The following is a 20286-nucleotide window of genomic DNA, read 5'->3' as shown; positions in this document are numbered from 1 at the left end:
TTCACCAAAATTCTTGAATGAGGGTCAAGAATAACTGATCCAAGTTCTTTAAGAAAGAGACTAGCTAGACATGCATCCTTCTTATCCAGAGGAATTCTTAGATTATTAAGGAGTGAAAAGGTGATGGTAAAGTATGTCCCTATTATTTTGTTGCCTAGAAGTTTTAGCCTAATATAATCTAGTACTATTAAATTTGTAGCATCTAAATCTTGTTTGTTAAATACATGAAGGAAATAAAAATCCCTGAACAATTTTTGAAAGGACTTGATTCTGAGTATATTACAAGGCCTTGGTAGCACTTGGTAGCACTTAGATTTTTTACTACAAATAACATGTGTCCCAATTGCATAATTAAATAGTGCCTTTTTCCTGAATTCCCTGTGGAGAATAAGTCTCAATTAGCTATTTGTTCAGGAGACTTACACTGTTCTACAACATTTATTTACTTTTTTCCCTGATAAATTAACTGCTTGTTAAGAGCCTTATATGTCTGTACTTATATCTATTGGGCGATGCTTACTCCTTGAAAGGAAAGCTATGACAAACCTAGACAGAGACATCACTTTGCCAAGAAAGGTCCATACAGTCAAAGCCATGATTTTTCCAGTAACCATATATGGATGTGAGAGTTGGACCGTCGAGAAGTTCCAGTGCTGAAGAATTGATGCTTTCGCACTATGGTACTGGAAAAGGCTCTTGAGAGTCCCTTGGACAGTAAGGAGATCAGACTGGTCAATCCTAAAGGAAATTAACCCTGAATATTCATTCAACCCTGAGCTAAAACTGAAGCTCAGATGCGAACAGCCCACTCATTGGAAAAGACCCTGATGCTGGGAAAGATTGAGGGCAGGAAGAGAAGGGGGCGACAGAGGATGAGATGGTTAGATAGCATCACTGACTCAATGGACATGAGTTTGAGCAAACTCTGGGAGATAGTGGAGGACAGAGGAGCCTGGTGTGCAACAGTCCTTGGGGTTGCAAAGAGTTGGACATAACTTAGCAACTGAATAACAGTGAACAACTTTATTAACAAATGAATTTGGGAAGCTCATCATATGAATGTTAGATGACAAGAAGTATGAGAAGAAGATTTCTGCCTTCAAGTGTAGAACATTATTAACGTAGAGAGATTTAAAAGAACCAGTTGATTATACCTTTCTTAAATTATGTATTAATTAAAATTTTCTGTTTGACTCCAAGTGTCATCAGAATGAATGAAACCTAAAAACTGCTTTTAAAATTTCCAGGAGAGATAAATGTCAGTGAGAAATCTAGTGTTACCAGAATTTAACAATTAAATACTGCGTTTAAAGTATGACTGTTGATCAGTTTTTTGTAAAATGCCAAGAAATACCTGGACCCTTTTGATACATTTTTGTTTTCAGGGCTCAATAACATTTTTGCTTTTGTAATAGCCATTATATTTATTGATAAAATTGATAAGTAATTCTACTTTGTGTTTAAAAAGAACTAGTATTTGGAGACCTGGATATTAGTCTTCCTCTGAGTTATATAATTTTGGGCTCTGACTGCTAGGTTTGTTGTGAGGATTAAATTAAATTCTCTGAGTAAAGTGGCTAGAACAGTACCTAGAACATAGCAACTGTTCAATAGAGATGAGCTGTTTTTATTATTATGATGAACATTATATCATACTATGAAATGAAAGATTATTTAAAAAGAAGAAAATTTGTTATAAATCAACATGACTAGTAAGAATTTGACCTGCTAAGGCAAGAGAACTAGTATTTATGGTGTAATCATCTTACAAGTAGGTAGAGGTATTCTCATTTTATAGAGAGAATGAGGCTAAGGGTGGTTAATGTACTGCCTTAGATCATAACATTTGCAAACAATGTTACAGGAATTCAGTCTTACATCCTTTTTACTGTTTATTTACTGTCTTTTTCTAGTTCCTAGAGAATCTAGTGTAGGTTTTCCCAATTTTTTTTTTCCCCCAAAGAGGCTGTATATGTGTGTTGCTGAAATTCGGCCTCTGCACACTGGTGCTGGATTAAATCTCAGAGTCAGAGTTGTGGATGAAGTTGAGAGAAATAATTTCATTGCTTTGCCAGGCTAGAGGAGCTAATGCCCTCAAGACTGTGTGTCCCACCTTGGAGAGAGTCTTACAGTGTTCAAAGGGCAGGGTGTGATCAGCTCACAAACATTCTTCTCATTGGTTGGTGGTAGGGTAATGGGGAGTCAGCGTCATCACCCTTCTGGTTTTAGCTGGTCTGTGGTTTACGTGCTAGTGGACAGCATACAGTTAACTTCTTCCCCCTTATAGGGATTTCAGTATCTGCAGAAGAGTTCAGAGGACATGGCTCAGCCCTTGAGGAAGAACTAAAGGTCCTTGACTTTGTGTAATGGCTAAACTATTATTATTTTGTCTTGCTTAACTTTTAATACAGTTACATCTTTTATTTGAAATTATTATTAATTATTGAGCCTACAATTCATGAAATCTTTGTTTTAGCATTGTGTAGTTTTTTAAAAACAAACTATTATTTGTAAAGTCATAGTTTCTGTGATGCACAAGTTCAAATACCAGTGTGATATTTTAATGCATTATAACTTGAACATTTTACTACGTCTATTTTAGTATACACTTATGGCTATATTGGGGTAAAGTTTTACTCTGTAAATGGCACTGTGCTCTTCTTGGCATAAAATCTCTTTGTTGTTATGCAACTGGGATGTAGAAATTCAGATTGTTTTGGAATGCCAAGCTGAAATACTATAGTGACATCAGCTTTTTCTCTTTACTTTGTCAATGTTTTATTACTTTAAAAATATAATTCCTTTTTGTCAGAATTCTATTTTAAAATAAATCATTTGAGTTACTTTAGCTTTGGAAAAGAATTTGACTTAAAACTTTAACTAAAGTTTTTAAAAAGTTGACTAAAAACTTTTTTTTTTAATTGATATCTTTAGATCCAAAAGCAGAAACTAGATTATACATCACAGTCAATGACTTTGAATTTCATGTCTATAATCGTTCGGATCTTTATGGACATCTTCAAGAATTGTTTGGTTTGGAGCCAACAATAATTCCACCCAAGAAAGAAGATGATAAAACACGGGAAAATGGAAGAACAAGAACCCAGTCCAAAATTGAAAGGTTGATGTCATACTTGAATTTTATTAATCTCCAGCATTTAAATACCTGCTTTTATTAGAATATTATTAACACTGTTCACCTAAACACAGCCTAATCTTTCTTTGTAGATTAGCTAAAACTTTTATAATTATAAAATTCTTTAAAAATTATATAGAATAACATAGAATAGAATTATGTAAAATATATAGAATTATGTAAAAAAGATTAGATCTCAGCTTAAGCTGTCCAGTCTGCTCTGCTTACCAGTTATACTTCTCTCATGTTGATAACTACTGCTATCAATTTGTTTTTTATTCTTTTAAATACACGCACATAAGTCTAAACATTATTTTTCACGCAAAGTTAAAAGCACATGTATTTCCTTCCTGATCACTTGCCCAGTCCCCATCTCTTCGAGAGAGAAAAGCTTCATCTAATTTTTTTCATCTGATTGATGACTGTCATTTATAACTTTATTGTTACTTCTGTCTTGGGTATTCCTTTGGAAAAGGTGTATGGATTCATTACATATTCTGATGTATTGTCTATAGATTATAAGATAGTCAAACATGTATCTGCTGATACTTTTTAAGTTGACCTGTCTTTATACTTAGAAATGTCTCTTAATAGCAGGCTTTCCTGGTGGCTCAGATGGTAAAGACTCTCCTGCAATGCAGGATCCCTGGGTCTGGAAGATCCTCTGGAGAAGGAAATGGCGACCCACTCCAGTAATCTTGCCTGGAGAATTCCATGAACAGAGGAGCCAGGCAGGCTACAGCCCATGGGGTTGCAAAGAGTCAGGCATGACTGAGCAACTATCACTCACAAGTCTAAAAATACATATACATAGTTAAGGTGCATATACAATTATATAATTTCATTTTATTGGTTTTTAGGTTCTGTGTTCTGTTTCATTGACCTATTCATTTTCTTTCACCAGTACCACAGTGTGTTGATTTCTGTAGCTTTGTAGTTAAGTTTTGAAATCAACTGAAGTCATTCCTCCAATGTTGCTTTTCTCCTTCATTATTTTGTTGGCTATTCTTGATCTTTTGCTTCTTCAAATAAACTTTAGAATCCACTTGGCAGTATTTACAGAATAACTTGTTGAGATTTCAGTAGGGATTGCATTGAATCTATAAATCAAGTTGGGAAGAACTGACATCTTGACAGTGTTGTGTCTTCCTTTCAGTGAACATGGAATGTCTTCTAATTATTTAGTTCTCTTTGATATCTTTCATCAGAGTTTTTTAGTTTTCCTCACATAGATCTTATATAAAACTTGTTAAATATACACCTAAGTATTTAATTTTCTGTGGTGCTAAAGTATAGTAATATATTTTAAATTTCAAAATCCATTTGCTCATTACTAGTATATAGGAAAGTGATTGATACTTGTATATTACTAATCTTGTATCTTGCAACCTTGCTATAGTTACTTATTAGTTCTAAGAGTATTTTTGGTCACTTCTTTCCAACTTTTCTACGTGGATGATTGTGTCAGCTGCAAGGAAAGACTCTTATTTCGTCTTATTTCTTCCTTCTTAGTCTGTATACCTTTTCTTTCCTTTTTTTTTTTTTTTTTGGTCTTATTGCAGTAGCTAGAGCACTTCTAGTACAAATCTCGAGAAAAATGATGACAAGGAACATCCTTGCTTTGTACCTAGTTTTTGTGGGAAAACTTCCAGTTTCTCACTATTAAGTATGATGTTAACTGTAGTTTTTTTTGTTATTCTTTATCAAGTTGAGGAAGTCCACCTCTATTCATAGTTTACCACGAGGTTTTAATCATGAGTAAATATTGGATTTTGTCAAATTTTTTTGTATCTCTTGATATGATCCTTCGATTTTTCACTTTTAGGCTGTTGATTTTTGAATGTTGAAGCAGCCTTGTACACAAAGTAGTTTTTTTTTTTATAAGATTAATTTATGTATGGCTGTGTTGGGTCTTCATTGCTGCATGTGAGCTTTTTCTAGTTGCAGTGCCTGGTCTTCTCATTTCAGTGGCTTCTCTTGTTACAGAGCATAGATTCTACAGAATGCAGACTTCAGTAGTTGTGGTGCTCTAGAGCTCGGGCTCAGTAGTTGTGGTGCGCAGGCTTAGTTAGTCTGAGGCATATGAGATCATCCTGGGTGAGGGCTCAAACCAGTATCCTCTACATTGCAAGGTGGACCCCTTAACCACTGGAACACCACGGAAGCCACTTTTTTTTTTATAAAGTAGATGTTGAGGATGTTTATTTCTCAGTTAAATATGGAATGCATATTATGTCCCAGGCACTGAGCTTAGGTACTGGAGATAGTGAGAATATGACAACTTCTTGAGGGAATTTACAGCCTGCTCAAACTACTGCACAATTGCACTCATCTCACATGCTAGTAAAGTAATGCTCAAAATTCTCCAAGCCAGGCTTCAGCAATACATGAACCATGAACTCCCTGATGTTCAAGCTGGTTTTAGAAAAGGCAGAGGAACCAGAGATCAAATTGCCAACATCCGCTGGATCATGGAAAAAGCAAGAGAGTTCCAGAAAAACATCTATTTCTGCTTTATTGACTATGCCAAAGCCTTTGACTGTGTGGATCACATTAAACTGTGGAAAATTCTTCAAGAGATGGGAATACCAGACCACCTGACCTGCCTCCTGAGAAATCTGTATGCAGGTCAGGAAGCAACAGTTAGAACTGGACATGGAACAACAGACTGTTTCCAAATAGGAAAAGGAGTACGTCTAGGCTGTATATTGTCACCCTGCTTATTTAACTTATATGCAGAGTACATGATGAGAAACGCTGGACTGGAAGAAGCACAAGCTGGAATCAAGATTGCCGGGAGAAATATCAATCACCTCACATATGCAGATGATACCATTCTTATGGCAGAAAGTGAAGAGGAACTAAAAAGCCTCTTGATGAAAGTGAAAGTGGAGAGTGAAAAAGTTGGCTTAACGCTCAACATTCAGAAAACAAAGATCATGGCATCTGGTCCCATCACTTCATGGGAAATAGATGGGGAAACAGTGGAAACAGTGTCAGACTTTTTTTGGGAGGCTCCAAAATCACTGCAGATGGTGGTTGCAGCCATGAAATTAAAAGACGCTTACTCCTTGGAAGAAAAGTTTTGACCAACCTAGATAGCATATTCAAAAGCAGAGACATTACTTTGCGGACTAAGGTCCGTCTAGTCAAGGCTATGGTTTTTCCTGTGGTCATGTATGGATGTGAGAGTTGGACTGTGAAGAAGGCTGAGCGCTGAAGAATTGATGTTTTTGAACTGTGGTGTTGGAGAAGACTCTTGAGAGTCCCTTGGACTGCAAGGAGATCCAACCAGTCCATTCTGAAGGAGATCAGCCCTGGGATTTCTTTGGAAGGAATGATGCTAAAGCTGAAACTCCAGTACTTTGGCCACCTCATGCGAAGAGTTGACTCATTGGAAAAGACTGTGATGCTGGGAGGGATTGGGGGCAGGAGGAGAAGGGGACAGTCGAGAATGAGATGGCTGGATGGCATCATGGACTCGATGGACGTGAGTCTGAGTGAACTCCAGGAGTTGGTGATGGACAGGGAGGCCTGGCGTACTGCAATTCATGGGGTCGCAAATAGTTGGACACTACTGAGCAACTGAACTGAACTGATGGGAGTTCGAACACTTAATAGACAATTTTAGTGCAAGAAATATAACAGGGGCAAAACAGAGTTCTCTGGGCACATACAGAAGGATCAGGAAAGTTTGAAGCCTTAAGGGTAAATGACATAAGCAGAGAAGGAGATGCAGGGTCATGGAGAAGAAACGACATATGCAATAGAGACGTTGTTACTGAGGCTGGAGTGGATTACTTGAGGTGGGGATAAATTAAACTAAAATGGTTAGCAGGATTCACTGTTAGAAATGGGGCCTTACCTCAGGTCAACAGTGCTGTGTTATGATTGGAGGGAAATAAGACTGGAGGCAGGGAGACAAGATAAAAGGATGTTGTAACAGTTCAAGGTAGAGATGATTATCAACTGGCTTGTCAAAAAAGAGGAAGGGAGAAAAGTGGATGGATTCCAGATACACTTATGGAAATGGATACTTAAGAGAGTGATGGAGGAGATGTGGAGAATGAATAAGAAGAGTGAGTCAACAATGAATCCAAATTTCTAATTTAAACAGTGGTCATGCTTAGTCTTAGGAGGAGAAGGGATGACAGAGGATGAGATAGATGGTATCACTGACTCAATGGATATGAGTTTGAGCAAGCTCTGGCAGATGGTGAAGGACAGGGAATCCTGACGTTCTGCAATCCACGGGCTCACAAACAGTTGGATACGACTGAGCGGCTGAAGAACAACATGCTTAGTTGGCTTCCCAGGTGGCATGAGTGTAAAACAATCTGCCTGCAATGCAGATTGACCCGGGCTGGATCCTTGGGTCAGGGAAGTTCACCTGGAGGAGAGGGCATGGCAACTCACTACAGTATTCTTGCCTGGAGAGGAGCTTGGATGACTGCAGTCCGTAGGCTTGCAGAGAGTTGGACATAACTGAAGCAACTTAGCATGCATGAAGGGAACCTTGAGAAAGAGGTTAGGGGCTGGTTATGAGATTTGTTTTGAATTTAGTTTTAAGCACTGAGGGCCACCTTACAAATGCAGCTCTAGAAGTGTGATTTAGGAGTTACAGAATTATTGCAGAGATGCACCTCAAGTTTTCATGTGAAATCTTTAGTGAATTGCTGAGAACTTTTCATTTCTTGAATTTTGTGTACTTTGTGTATGGCCAATTTCTTTGGAAGGAAAGTTATGACCAACCTAGACAGCATATTAAAAAGCAGAGACATTACTTTGCCAACAAAGGTCTGTCTAGTCAAGGCTATGGTTTTTCCAGTAGTCACGTATAGATGTGAGAGTTGGACTGTGAAGAAAGCTGAGTGCTGAAAAATTGATGCTTTTGAACTGTGGTATTGGAGAAGACTCTTGAGAGTCCCTTGGACTGCAAGGAAATCCAACCAGTCCATCCTAAAGGAGATCAGTCCTGAGTGTTCATTGGAAGGACTGATATTGAAGCTGAAACTCCAGTACTTTGGTCACCTGATGCGAAGAGCTGACTCATTTGAAAAAACTCTGATTCTGGGAAAGATTGAAGGTGGGAGGAGAAGGGTATGATAGAAGATGAGATGGTTGGATGGCATCACTGACTCAGTGGACATGAGTTTGAATAAACTCTGGGAGTTGGTGATGGACAGGGAGGCCTGGCATGTTGTGGTCCATGGGGTCGCAAAGAGTTGGACACGACTGACTGAACTGAACTGAACTGAATTTCCTTTTTTTTTTTATTCTTGGTCTATCCTTTTTCATTTTATTAAAAGAAAATTATTTTGTCACCAGGTGGTGGGCGTAGGGAAGGAAAAGAATCAGCTGAACTGTTAGAAGTACTTGAAGCACTTAAAACATCTAAGTGACGTGTACCTTGATCATTTTTGTTTTAATTATAATTTTTGCTCTTTTGTAAAATGTTACATTTTTGTGTCATGGACATAATGATAGATATAATGACAGCACATCAAAATTTAGACTTTTGTCATTAAAGTTTGTCATTCTAAAAATATGCTTTTCTGTTACAACTTCTTATGTAAAAATTGATAATGTGTGGTAAGAGTACATTTTATGAGACATTTTAGGGATATTAGTGTTCCATTAGATAGTCCTTGTTTTGTTACTGAATAGTCTTTAGCTATATTTGTAAAGGTACAGCTGATATTAATGATGTGTATTGTGAGGAAGTCAAGAGTGTTCTTAGATACTTATTCTCATTTTTCATATATGTCAATTTTTGTTTTTTCTTTTCAGAGTTAAAGTAAAAACAGAATCACAAGACCCCACATCTTCATGGAGATCACTTATTCCTGTCATAAAGGTCAATGTTAGCACAGTAAGTAAATTCTGCTATAGTTAATATTTGATGGGTAATTGCTGCTGCTGTTGCTGCTGCTAAGTCGCTTCAATCGTGTCCGACTCTGTGCAACCCCATAGATGGCAGCCCACTAGGCTCCTCTGTCTCTGGGATTCCCCAGGCAAGAATACTGGAGTGGGTTGCCATTTCCTTCTCCAGTGCATGAAAGTGAAAAGCAAAAGTGAAGTCGCTCAGTCGTGCAAGACTCTTAGCGACCCCATGGACCGCAGCCTACCAGGCTTCTCTGTCCATGGGCTTTTCTAGGCAAGAGTACTGGAGTAGGGTGCCATTGCCTTCTCTGGTTTATTTATTTATTCACAGGTGCTTGAATTTCTTTATACACTGGTCTAAATTGATTGGTGTGCATGTGTGGTCAGTCATGTCTGACTCTTTGCAACCCCATGAACTATAGCCTGCCAGTCCTCCTCTGTCCACTGGACTTTTTCAGTGTTTCTCCAAAATACTGGAGTGGGTTGCCATTTTCTCCTTCAGGGAATTTTCCCAATCCAGGAGTTGAATCTGCTTCTCCTGCATTGGCAGGTGGATTCTTTAGCATTGAACCATCTGGGAAGCCAAAATGGAGCAACTTAAGTAGTATTATTTACTGCTGAAATGGAGTCATTTAGTAGTTGCTTGAAATGCTTGTTATTAGGTCAGCTAAGGAAAAATAAATATTACCTAGATACTTTGGCATAATATGTCTTTATCTGTTTTTTTTTTTTTAGGGACGTTTGGCCTTTGGAAATCATTACCAACCTCAAACGCTGTGCATCAACTTTGATGATGCTTTCTTAACTTATACTACAAAACCACCTTCTAGTCATCTTGACCAGTTCATGCATATAGTGAAAGGAAAGCTTGAAAATGTTCGAGTCATGCTTGTTCCTAGTCCAAGATATGTTGGTCTTCAAAATGATGAGTAAGAAAGTCATAAAAATAACAGATAACTTCTTTATATGTAATGTAGCTATCATTTAGAATCTTTAGTATCCTTTTAATGTCTTTGCTGTAAGTTTGGCAATAATTAGTTATATCTCTCTATTATATCAGTTGATAGGATTCCTGCTTTATAAGATAAATGGAGTTTATCCATTGGTATACCCCTATTTTAAATATTTTTCTATAAACTTATCATTTTTCTATCCTCTTCTTCTTAGAGTATTTGGGAAATTTATTTTAGGCAGTTAAGCTTCGATGTTTGTATGTTAGAAAATACACTTTACAGCTAGGTTTTTACTTTGAGAAGGGATGGATAAATAGTAAATTTAACAATTCATTATAGTGAAATACCATTTGAGTTAATGAAAAGTTGAAAATGAAATCAAAATTAGTCTCAGAAAACTGATGAATTTAAGATGGTTTTGGGGCTTGTTTGACATTTAAGTCCCAGTCAGTTTTCCACCTATCTTTGCAGATTTGCTCTTTTTTTAGTGAAGTAGCTGCTTGCATTTAGGAGACATGTTGTAATGATGCACACTAGAGTTGTCTCATTGTGGTGGGATGCTTCCATTCTAGAGGACTGCGACCCTCAGTTAACAGCAGACACATAAATCCCATCTGACTCCAGGCCACATGCTCATGAGTTATATTAGGGCTCTTGTAATTTTTATTATTCTCAATCTCTGTTGTTTTTTTGTGAAGGAATCTCTGTGGTTAAATTTGTGTAATGTAAGTACTCATATGATGACTTTCTGCTGTGTCTCAATTTTTAGCTTTGTGTGTAGGCAATATAAAGTTTGAGGTTATGAGAAGCATGATTATTCTTTTTTAGTTCCAGCTTTTGAATAGCTTGTAATTAGATTTTCTAGGGCTTGGCTAGAGTGACACAGTCGTTTTCTCTGCTTGTGTACCAGGGAGGCTGTGGATCTACCTGGTTTCACTCTTCAGATCATTGAATTTGCTAAGTATCTTGAAATGTATGCTATGCACACTGTTCTATATTTATGGGTACAAGTTGTAATACGGAAAAAATAAACCTTGGGTTTTGTGAAAATTACTAGAGAGTAAAATGAAAAAGTATCCCACTGTTTTTGTAAGAAGAGTTAAAGTTGTATTTTTCACTCTTCAAAAGTAAGCATGGAGATAGTATGATGAAATTGAATGCTAAACTTTATGATTTATAAGAAGACTGTTGAATTTGTATGCTGTATTATCTAATGATTAAGATGTTAATTTTGATATGGAAGGAAGATATTGTGGTATATGACAAAGATAAAGGTTGTTAAATTAAAGCAAGTAAAGTGGGAAATTGTTTGAATGCACAGAAACACTCATTCCAGAATGAGTTCAAGATGTGTGCTTTAAATTTATTTCGATTTATTTCAAGTTGATCAACTAAATATTCTTGGAAATAGGTAATATAAAGTTGTTGAAATGAGAAGATTTTTTAATTTAATGTTTCTGAAAGGTTATACTTTGTTTTACAGTATATAAGGTGGTATTTCTCAATCAGTTTTATAGTATTATTATTATAAATAGGCTGAATTACAAGTCTAATTTTAAACTTATCGTTGCAAATGCAGAATATGATTATTCTATTTCAGTGAACATTGTTTTTCATTGTATTTAATTAGATTTTGTTTTAAATTGATTTCCCTTGTTCAAAACAAAATGCCAAACATTTTTTTCTTTCTTAAACCAATTTACTGATTAGAAATTTTTTAGTGCCTACTTTTTAAATAGTCTAATATATAAAGCAGTTATGGAACAGTTTATTGTAAATGTGAAAGATGTTTTCCCTTTTCAAGATGCTACACTGATTGCTTTTTAGTTTTCTTTTTTCTTTTTTGCTTTTACCTATTATCATTAATTAAAATACCAAACATTTTATATTCTGGAGATGTACTTAGTTTGCCTTCTTTCTTCCTTTGTGTAGACCACCAAGATTAATGGGAGAAGGTTTTGTGGTGATGCAGTCAAATGATGTCGACATCTACTATTACATGGATGAGCCAGGTATTATTTTTTTATTATTTTTTATTTTTCTTCTATGAAATGCTGATATCTACTTTTATTTAAGTATCTTTACTTAGGATATAAATAAGCATCAGTAATGGTAAATGTGCATGTGAGAATGCCTACCTAAAAAATATCTGTCATTCGTCCAAAGCGGAATATTAATACTCTAGTATTTCATATCAAAAAAGAACAATATAGAAATCATTCCTTCAGATTCCATTTTTGCAGGCACACTTCAGAAATTGTGAATACAAGCGACTCTGAGTGAAAGCCACTAGAGAATGTGGTGATAGTTAAAGTAGTTCATGCTGACCAAGTTAAATTTGAGGCTTAAAGTTGAAGGATTGAAGTCTAGCTAGTTATAGTACTTCACAGGTAGTCTCAGTTTTATAAGTAGCTAAAAATTGTATTTTTAGTCATATTTTCCTAATTCTCTTTTTCATACATTTCAGGAGGTTTATGAGGTCAGAGTATTTTCAGAATTAGGACGTTATTTGCCTTTTTTTTTTTTTTTGGTCATATTGTACTGATGATGCAAAAGTTGTGGTGGACAAAACTGCTGATGCTTTAGCATGAATCAAAGGCAGTGATTCCAAACTATAGCAGTAATCTCTTGTCTTTTTCACTGCCACACACTCACAATAACAACAAATGCCAGTATGCTTTACTATGTCTTTGATTAAGCAGTAAAAATTACTTTTATCAAATCTTGACCCATGACTCAACTTCTAAATATTCACTTGTTAAAATAAGTACACATAATGTACTTCTGCCCCATACCAGAGTATACTGATGTTTTGAGGAAAATCACTGTGTGATTGAGTTTCAAGCTGAATTGTTTGTACTTTTTAAGGAACACCAGTTTTGCTTCAAAGAGCAACTAGAGACAAACTATAGTTTTGTGCTTTCATGTGAAAATTTGAATTTTGGAAAATTTGAGTCTGCCACTGTGAGCTTGACAGCTTTTCTGATGAGACTACCAGTGATATTAACCATATGAATTTTTAGATATTTAATAATGAAATTTGTCTGTTTGGGAAAAGTATGCATATTTCAGTGAACCAACATTTTCCAAATGATCAATTCATGATGTCTGTAAAAGATTTATTCAAAGTGCAAGGGCAATCAATTTTAATGTATCAGAATGTGAAAAGTTCAGGGATTTAATTTCAGATTCCACATTGCAAGTATTCTCTAAGAAATTACCACTTGTTGAAATTTGGTGCAGTGTCAAAGAATATCCAAAATTATCTGAAAAAGCAGTTGAAATAGTCCTACCTTTTCTATTTGTATGAGGCTAGATTTTCTTCAGATCCTTGAATAACAGATTAAATGCAGAAATAACTATGAGAATTCACTTGTTTTCTATGAAGCTGAATATTTAAGAGATTTGCCAAGATAAAAACAATGCCAGTGTTTCTTATTAATTTATTTTAGAAAGTAATAATTATTTAATATTTCAAGTAAAAATTAAAGTTTTATAGTTTAATTAAAATGTAGGTTTTTTTGCATCATATTTTCAGTAAATCTTAGATATTTTGTTTTGTCAACATGTAATGAGTTTTATTTAAAAATAAATTTTAAAATATTGCTCAATTCAAATTTCAAAGTCAGTAAAATATGATAGATATAATACAAAAAAATTCCCACTTTGGTGTCCTCAATAATTTTTTAGAGTGTAAAGGATTCCTTAGATAAAAAGTTTTAGAACTGTTCTTCTAGGGAAACCTGTTAATGGTTATTTTAAGTAGCTATCTTCATATTGTATATTCTGCAATATAGGACTTGTTCCAGAAGAAACAGAAGAAAATGTTGAAGGAGAAATGAGCACTGAAGATTGCAAATTACAAGACTTGCCTCCATGTTGGGGATTGGATATAGTTTGTGGAAAAGGAACAGATTTCAACTACGGGCCATGGGCTGATAGGCAGAGGTACTTGATTAAATTGCATTTCTTCTAAGTCAAATGTATTGGGATAATACTAAAATTTTTATTAAAAACTAGCTCAGTACTTTTATAAGCTATTTTATTATGGCAGGGTAAAATATCACTAAACATTTTAATCCAAATAATTTGTAGAACAATTGGTATAAGCAAGTGTGCTCTAAAGGAGGCACTAATTCATTAGAAAAGTGGTAAATGAGCAGCATATTATGGGTTGGTTGGTTTTTTCTTTTGTATTTAATTAGTGAATATGCCAAGGATTGTTGGGATTATGGAGATTCAGAGCTAAAAGTCAGTTTAGGAAAAAAGAAACAAAAGAGTTTTATTAAGATGAAGAACTTAGAAAAGCACTGTGTTAGTTTTACTAAGGCTGCCATTACAAAGTACCACCAACTTTGTGGCTTAAACAGCAGAAATTTCTCACAGTTCTGAAGGTTAGGATTCTGAGACCAAGGTGTTAGCCGCATTGGTTCCTTCTGAGGGCTATGAGGGAAGGATGTGTTCAAGGCCTCTCTCCTTGGGCTGTAGATGGTCATTCTGTTTCTTCACACAGTCTTCCCTTTGATATGTTTTATAGGTCTTTGTGTCCAAATTTCCTTCTCGTAGAAGAATGCCAGACATCCTGGGCTAGGGCCCGCCCTATTGATCTCTTTTTAACTTAATTCTCTAAAGACTGTCTAACTATAGCTAATTCTGAGGTACTGAAGATTAGGGCATATGAATTTTAGGGGGACACAGTTTAGCTCATAACAGGTTCATAACTCATATTGAAGAGGAGAGAATTGGAGAATGTTTTTTGGTTGTGGTAACATATGAGTTGAGTTTTGAAAAATAAGTAAGAATTAGCCAGGAAAGGAAAGAAGGAATGAATAATCAAAGCAAAGGAGGAGTCCTTCAAATGCATAATGAAGTCAAGACTTGTCTTAATAAGCTCTATAGGTTGTTAAGAGATTTGTAGGTAGTTAAGAAATTCATAGATTTTATATTGGAGGTAACGGAAGTGCCTGAAATGTAAAAAGAGTTTTTTTATTTCTTAGTTATTCTATTGATTTTGAAGGAATTTTCTTATCTTTAATACATTATGAACATCTATATTTACTGAAGAATTTTAAACATAGGTGTCATTTACCACTATTTAAGAGAGAACATCTAGAATGTCATGTAAATATACATTTGGTTAAAGCTAGTTTAGTTTTTCATAAGCCAGCTTGAATGGAAAATACAAGCTAAACAGTTGCAGAGGCAGATATTACTGGGCCGTTGATCCTTAGATCAATTGCCTAATGAGAGTGCTGATACTGACATGATATACTGACTCTTTATTGTTTAAAAAAGTGATTTCTGCCTAGCCTTATTAGAATTATATACTTTGTCAAGTACTACATTCTTTTAACCTTGGTATCTCTAGTGTATAGGAATACCTGTTCCATTAAGTAGCGATTTAAATAACAGTTGAATGGTAAATGTGTAAGTAAGTATGTTTAAAAACTTGTAATATACTGCTGCTGCTGCTGCTGTTAAATCGCTTCAGTCGTGTCTGACTCTGTGCGACCCCATAGACGGCAGCCCACCAGGCTCCCCCGTCCCTGGGATTCTCCAGGCAAGAACACTGGAGTGGGTTGCCATTTCCTTCTCCAGTGCATGAAAGTGAAAAGCAAAAGTGAAGTCGCTCAGTCGTGCAAGACTCAGCGACCCCATGGACTGCAGCCTACCAGGCTCCTCCATCCATGGGATTTTCCAGGCAAGAGTACTGGAGTGGGGTGCCATTGCCTTCTCCGGAATATAATAATTAAGTTCTGGGTTAGATTTTTAGAGTTGAAAGTAAACAGCTTAAAATTTCAGGTTAGGAAACAAATATTTTTCAAATTACTGGATTTAAATGTTCCTTTTATAGTAAAATTTTTCATACACTAAACCATGCTGTTTTTTCAGTGGAATAGTTGAAAGTGAGGAGCTTTACATTGCATTAAGGAACAGTTATATTTGAAAGGAGAAAATTAAAGCAATGCTTTAACACAGACACATAAAATATTTTTGCATTTGAATAAAGTACAATTCTTCTTAAGCTGTATTTAATTTTAATGCATTAAGAAAAAATATTAGGCTATATTTACATGAAAATCCAAGCCAAAATTCCTTTAGTATATAGTCATAGTGAAATGATACTGAAGATAATGTGGAAAAAAAAAGGTGTCTTTACCAACTCCATTCAGTTAGTCCTGCCACTGCTAGGAGAGAACAGCAATACATTTCTTAACAAAACCATTCAGATTTATTAGAAAGAAGAAAAATTTGTCACTTGAGTTTAGTTTCCTTTTGTAAGTTGCAGTAGTACTTATCTCCTCCCTTACATACTCAAATTGTGCATTTCCTTTTCTGTAGCCATTTCCTTTACTCCTTCCCCATATTAAGTTTCTAAACAAATATGAACTGTTATCAGAAATGTTAATTAGGTCAGTTTTTTGAAGCATTTACCTGTTAGTGTAAAAAATGTAGGAGAAAATCTCACCTGTTTTATTATTGGATAGTTTACTCAGCATGGTGAGGTTTTTTTGTTTTTTTTTTAATATTTACTTATTTGGCTGCTGCTGCTGCTAGGCTGCATCGGGTCTTAATTGTGGGTAATGGGTTCAGTTCCTCTGGAGCACGTGGGGTCTTCGATCCCCAACCAGGGGTTGAACCTGTGTCCCCTGCATTACAAGATAGATTCTTAACCATTGGACCACCAGAGAAGTTTGTAATCTCTGATTTGGCATGACCTTATTTAGCTTGTAGATTTTTTATGTCTATCACCTTTACATGATTTTCTCAGTCTTTAAGATATTCAGCTTTTCAAGTGTTTTCATGACAGTTGAAATCCAAACTTTATAAATTTGTACTTAGCTGCTTAATGATAAAGTATAATAAAGCTAATATTCCTGCCATTGTCTGGCCTTTTATTGCTTTCACTTAATTTCTTTCAGAGCTTTCCAGGTGATGCTAGTGGTAAAGAATCAGCCTGCCAGTGCAGGAGACATTAGAGACATGGGTTTGATCTCTGGGTTGGGAAGATTCCCTGGAGGAGGACATAGCAACCCACTCTAGTATTCTTGCCCTGAGAATTCCATGAAAGAAGAGCCTTGTAGATTATAGTCCATGGGGTTGCAGAGACTGAAGCAATTTAGCACTTAAGTGCTTTTATTTATATTTTTACAACTCAGTGAGAGACACTAGAACAAGTGTGGTGAACTGATTATACCTGTGAAAGAATGGAGATGCAGAGAGGTTCAGTGATTTGGGCAAGATAAGGAAGCTGTACCATCTGGAGCCAAGATTCAAACTAACCCTTCAAGTCTACTGTTCTTTTCATTATATCCTGCTGCCCATTTTATAGTCCCTGATCATCTATTGATCAGATGGATTCTTTGTCTTTAATATCTTAGTTATATATATTTGTGTGTCTTCACCAAAACATTTATAAATTTAATTTTCTTTTCATGTCGTTAATGATGGCAAGTTAAAGTCTAAAATCAATCAGTTTGCAAATTTTGTTCTGTTCATCTAATTTTTCTCTGTTCATTCCAAGTAGCATTTCCAGTTACTCGTGACTCCTTCCTATACTTTCTCTGAATGTATGAGTAACATGCTAATTTTTTAATTACATAGAAGAGTCTGAATTGAACATTTCTTGATTTCTTTCATCTTTTGTCAGATAAGGGGAGGCAAATACATTAGAGCTCTAGCTTACAAACACTTGCATCTTTTTAGAAACCTGTTTCTCTTTAGACCCTTATTGTTATAATATTGATTAAAAATGATTATAAAAATAATAGAATAACATTTCTTTCCATGTGCCATGTACTACCAACTGTTTGATGTGTGTTGTCATTTACTTCTTGGATCTATTCTCTGAGACTGGTTATGGTAAACCTCATTTACAAGTGAGGAAGCAGGCAAATATCCTCAGAAAGGTTAAGTAATTATCCAGAAAGGAAAAATGATTCTAATTAAACCATTCCCCTTCAACTCTTTCTTTGCCATTTGTACATTTGATATACTTGTCTTTACTTTCTCACAGTATTGGTTGAATAGTGTAAACTTGGTCTTACCCATGTCTTATTTTACAGCAGTATATTAGGTGCTCAGAGCTCATTGATCTCTGAAAATAGAAAACAACGGAGAAAATAGTCTTCATTTTACTGAAAGGAAACTATAGTAGGTGTTATTTTGTGACTTATTTTTTTGAAATTTATGTCCAATTGTTAAATGAGATAGCAATGATAATATCAGTATAAAGTTATAATACTGATTTTAGTCTCTTTTATGAGAAGCAATTTTATTTGAATAACTTGTCATTATTCTTTCTTCCTCCTTATTTAGAGATTGTCTGTGGAAGTTCTTCTTCCCTCCTGATTATCAAGTTCTGAAAGTTTCTGAAATTGCACAGCCTGGGAGACCAAGACAGATCCTTGCTTTTGAACTACGAATGAATATTATTGCAGATGCTACAATTGACTTGTTGTTTACCAAAAATAGGGTAATTATTGAAATAATATAGTTGAAAGTAGTGTTTAAAATTTGACCATTATCTTCCAGAGTGTTTTTCTGGTAATTAGTCGCATGCATGTGTGCTGAGTTGCTTCCAGTTGTGGTTGACTCTTTGGGACCCTATGGACTTTAGCCTCCCAGGCTCCTCTGTCCATGGAATTCTCCAGGCAAGAATACTGGAGTGGGTTGCCCTCCTCCAGGGTTATCTTCCCTACCCAGGGATTGAATCAGCATCTCTTATGTCTTCTGCATTGGTAGGTGAGTCCTTACCACTAGTGCCACATGGGAAACCCAACTAGTGCTATCCTTGGATTCATTTCTATGAGCTTCGCCTGACCCTTGTCAGTATGTATGTTACATCATTAAGTGCCAAATACTGGAAAGAATTAATAGAAATAGACTTTGATACTGTAGTCTCATTCTTCTTCTTTGAATCTAGCCAAATTGTTTTAGTGTATTTTTGGTATAAATTTGAACTTTTGCTCTTAGGAACTTCTAATACCTATTTAATATTGTTGTTGTGGCTCAGTGCCTGACTCTTTGCAGTCCCATGGACAGTAGCCTGCTAGGCTCCTCTGTCCATGGGATATTCCAGGCAACAATACTGGAGTGGGTTGCCATTTTTTTCTTCAGGGTGTCTTCCTGACCCCAGGCTTGAACTTTGGCAGGCAGAGTCTTTACCACTGAGCCACCTGGGAAGCCCTATTTAATATTGTGTATGTGTGCTATGCTCAGTTGTGTTTGGCTATCTGTGACCCTTTGTACAGTAGCCTCCCAGGCTCCTCTGTCCATAGGATTTTTCAGGCAAGAATACTGGAGTGGCTTTCCATTTCCTCCTCCAGGTGATCCTGACCCTATGAGCAAACCCATGTCTCCTGTATTGCAGGCAGATTTCTTTTCTGCTGAGCCATTGGATTAATGATTGAATTTTGTCTGCATTAATAACTGAAAAGTAAAGATGTGAGAATAATTATAATGTCTCATATGAATTTTTTCTTTTGGTAGGAAACAAATGCTGTACATGTAAATGTTGGAGCTGGTTCATATTTAGAAATTAATATTCCAATGACGGTTGAGGAAAATGGTAAGCTACAATGAGTGTTTTTCTTTTTAAGTGATTATGGGCATAATTAATATATAAATAATTATTAATCTACTTAGACTAAAATTAATTGAGTTTTCTCTTTCAGTTTTCTGTTATATTTTAATGTGCCCTTGAAAACTGAAAGTGAAAGTGAAGTCACTCAGTCGTGTCTGACTCTTTGCGACCCCATGGACTGTAGCCTACCAGGCTCCTCTGTCCGTGGGATTTTCCAGGCAATAGTACTGGAGTGGATTGCCATTTCCTTCTCCAGGGGATCTTCCCGACCCAGGGATCGAACCCGGGTCTCCTGCATTGTAGACAGGCACTTTACTGTCCGAGCCACCAGGGAAGTCCTATGTGTGCCTTTAGTAAATGCTATATAATTATTCATGCACCTAGAAAGAAGAGAAAAACTGTTTTATTCAAGCTATGTCTTATTTGTGCTGTCATTGTACTTTATACTTTTCTTTTGTAAGATTGTGCATAATTTGCTTAGCATATGTTTTTCCTACTAGTCTATTGCTCTGTAAAAACAAATGCTGTGTATTTCTTTTTACCATTTTATACCTGGTACCAAACCCAAGACCTGGCACATGAAACATGGTCCATGGGCAGAAATTGATTCAGTAGTAATAAGCTTTGTTTTAGGTTATATCTTTAGTAGATTTTTGTCAGAGTAAGCGTGTTCTTTGAATAGCATAAGTTTAAGAAAGCAGAATATTTCATGTTTAACACATTAAATC

General features: G+C 35.8%; 1 protein-coding gene across 2 annotated transcripts in view; it reads left to right on the top strand.

The window, feature by feature from the left end:
* Nucleotides 1–20286, top strand: part of BLTP1 (bridge-like lipid transfer protein family member 1) — a 183745-nt gene that overhangs the window by 8240 nt on the left and 155219 nt on the right. For both annotated transcript variants that reach the window (XM_068989706.1, XM_068989705.1), the window contains exons 5-11: nucleotides 2935–3121; nucleotides 8927–9008; nucleotides 9755–9948; nucleotides 11905–11984; nucleotides 13770–13920; nucleotides 18292–18448; nucleotides 19465–19543. In XM_068989706.1, the coding sequence (XP_068845807.1) occupies nucleotides 2935–3121; nucleotides 8927–9008; nucleotides 9755–9948; nucleotides 11905–11984; nucleotides 13770–13920; nucleotides 18292–18448; nucleotides 19465–19543 (930 nt within the window). The remainder of the gene's footprint in view (nucleotides 1–2934; nucleotides 3122–8926; nucleotides 9009–9754; nucleotides 9949–11904; nucleotides 11985–13769; nucleotides 13921–18291; nucleotides 18449–19464; nucleotides 19544–20286) is intronic.

This window comes from Capricornis sumatraensis, chromosome 17 (genome assembly GCF_032405125.1).
Source record: "Capricornis sumatraensis isolate serow.1 chromosome 17, serow.2, whole genome shotgun sequence".
Lineage (NCBI taxonomy): Eukaryota > Metazoa > Chordata > Mammalia > Artiodactyla > Bovidae > Capricornis > Capricornis sumatraensis.
Note: the sequence above shows the minus strand (reverse complement) of the source record. Positions and strands in the feature narration are given on the sequence as shown.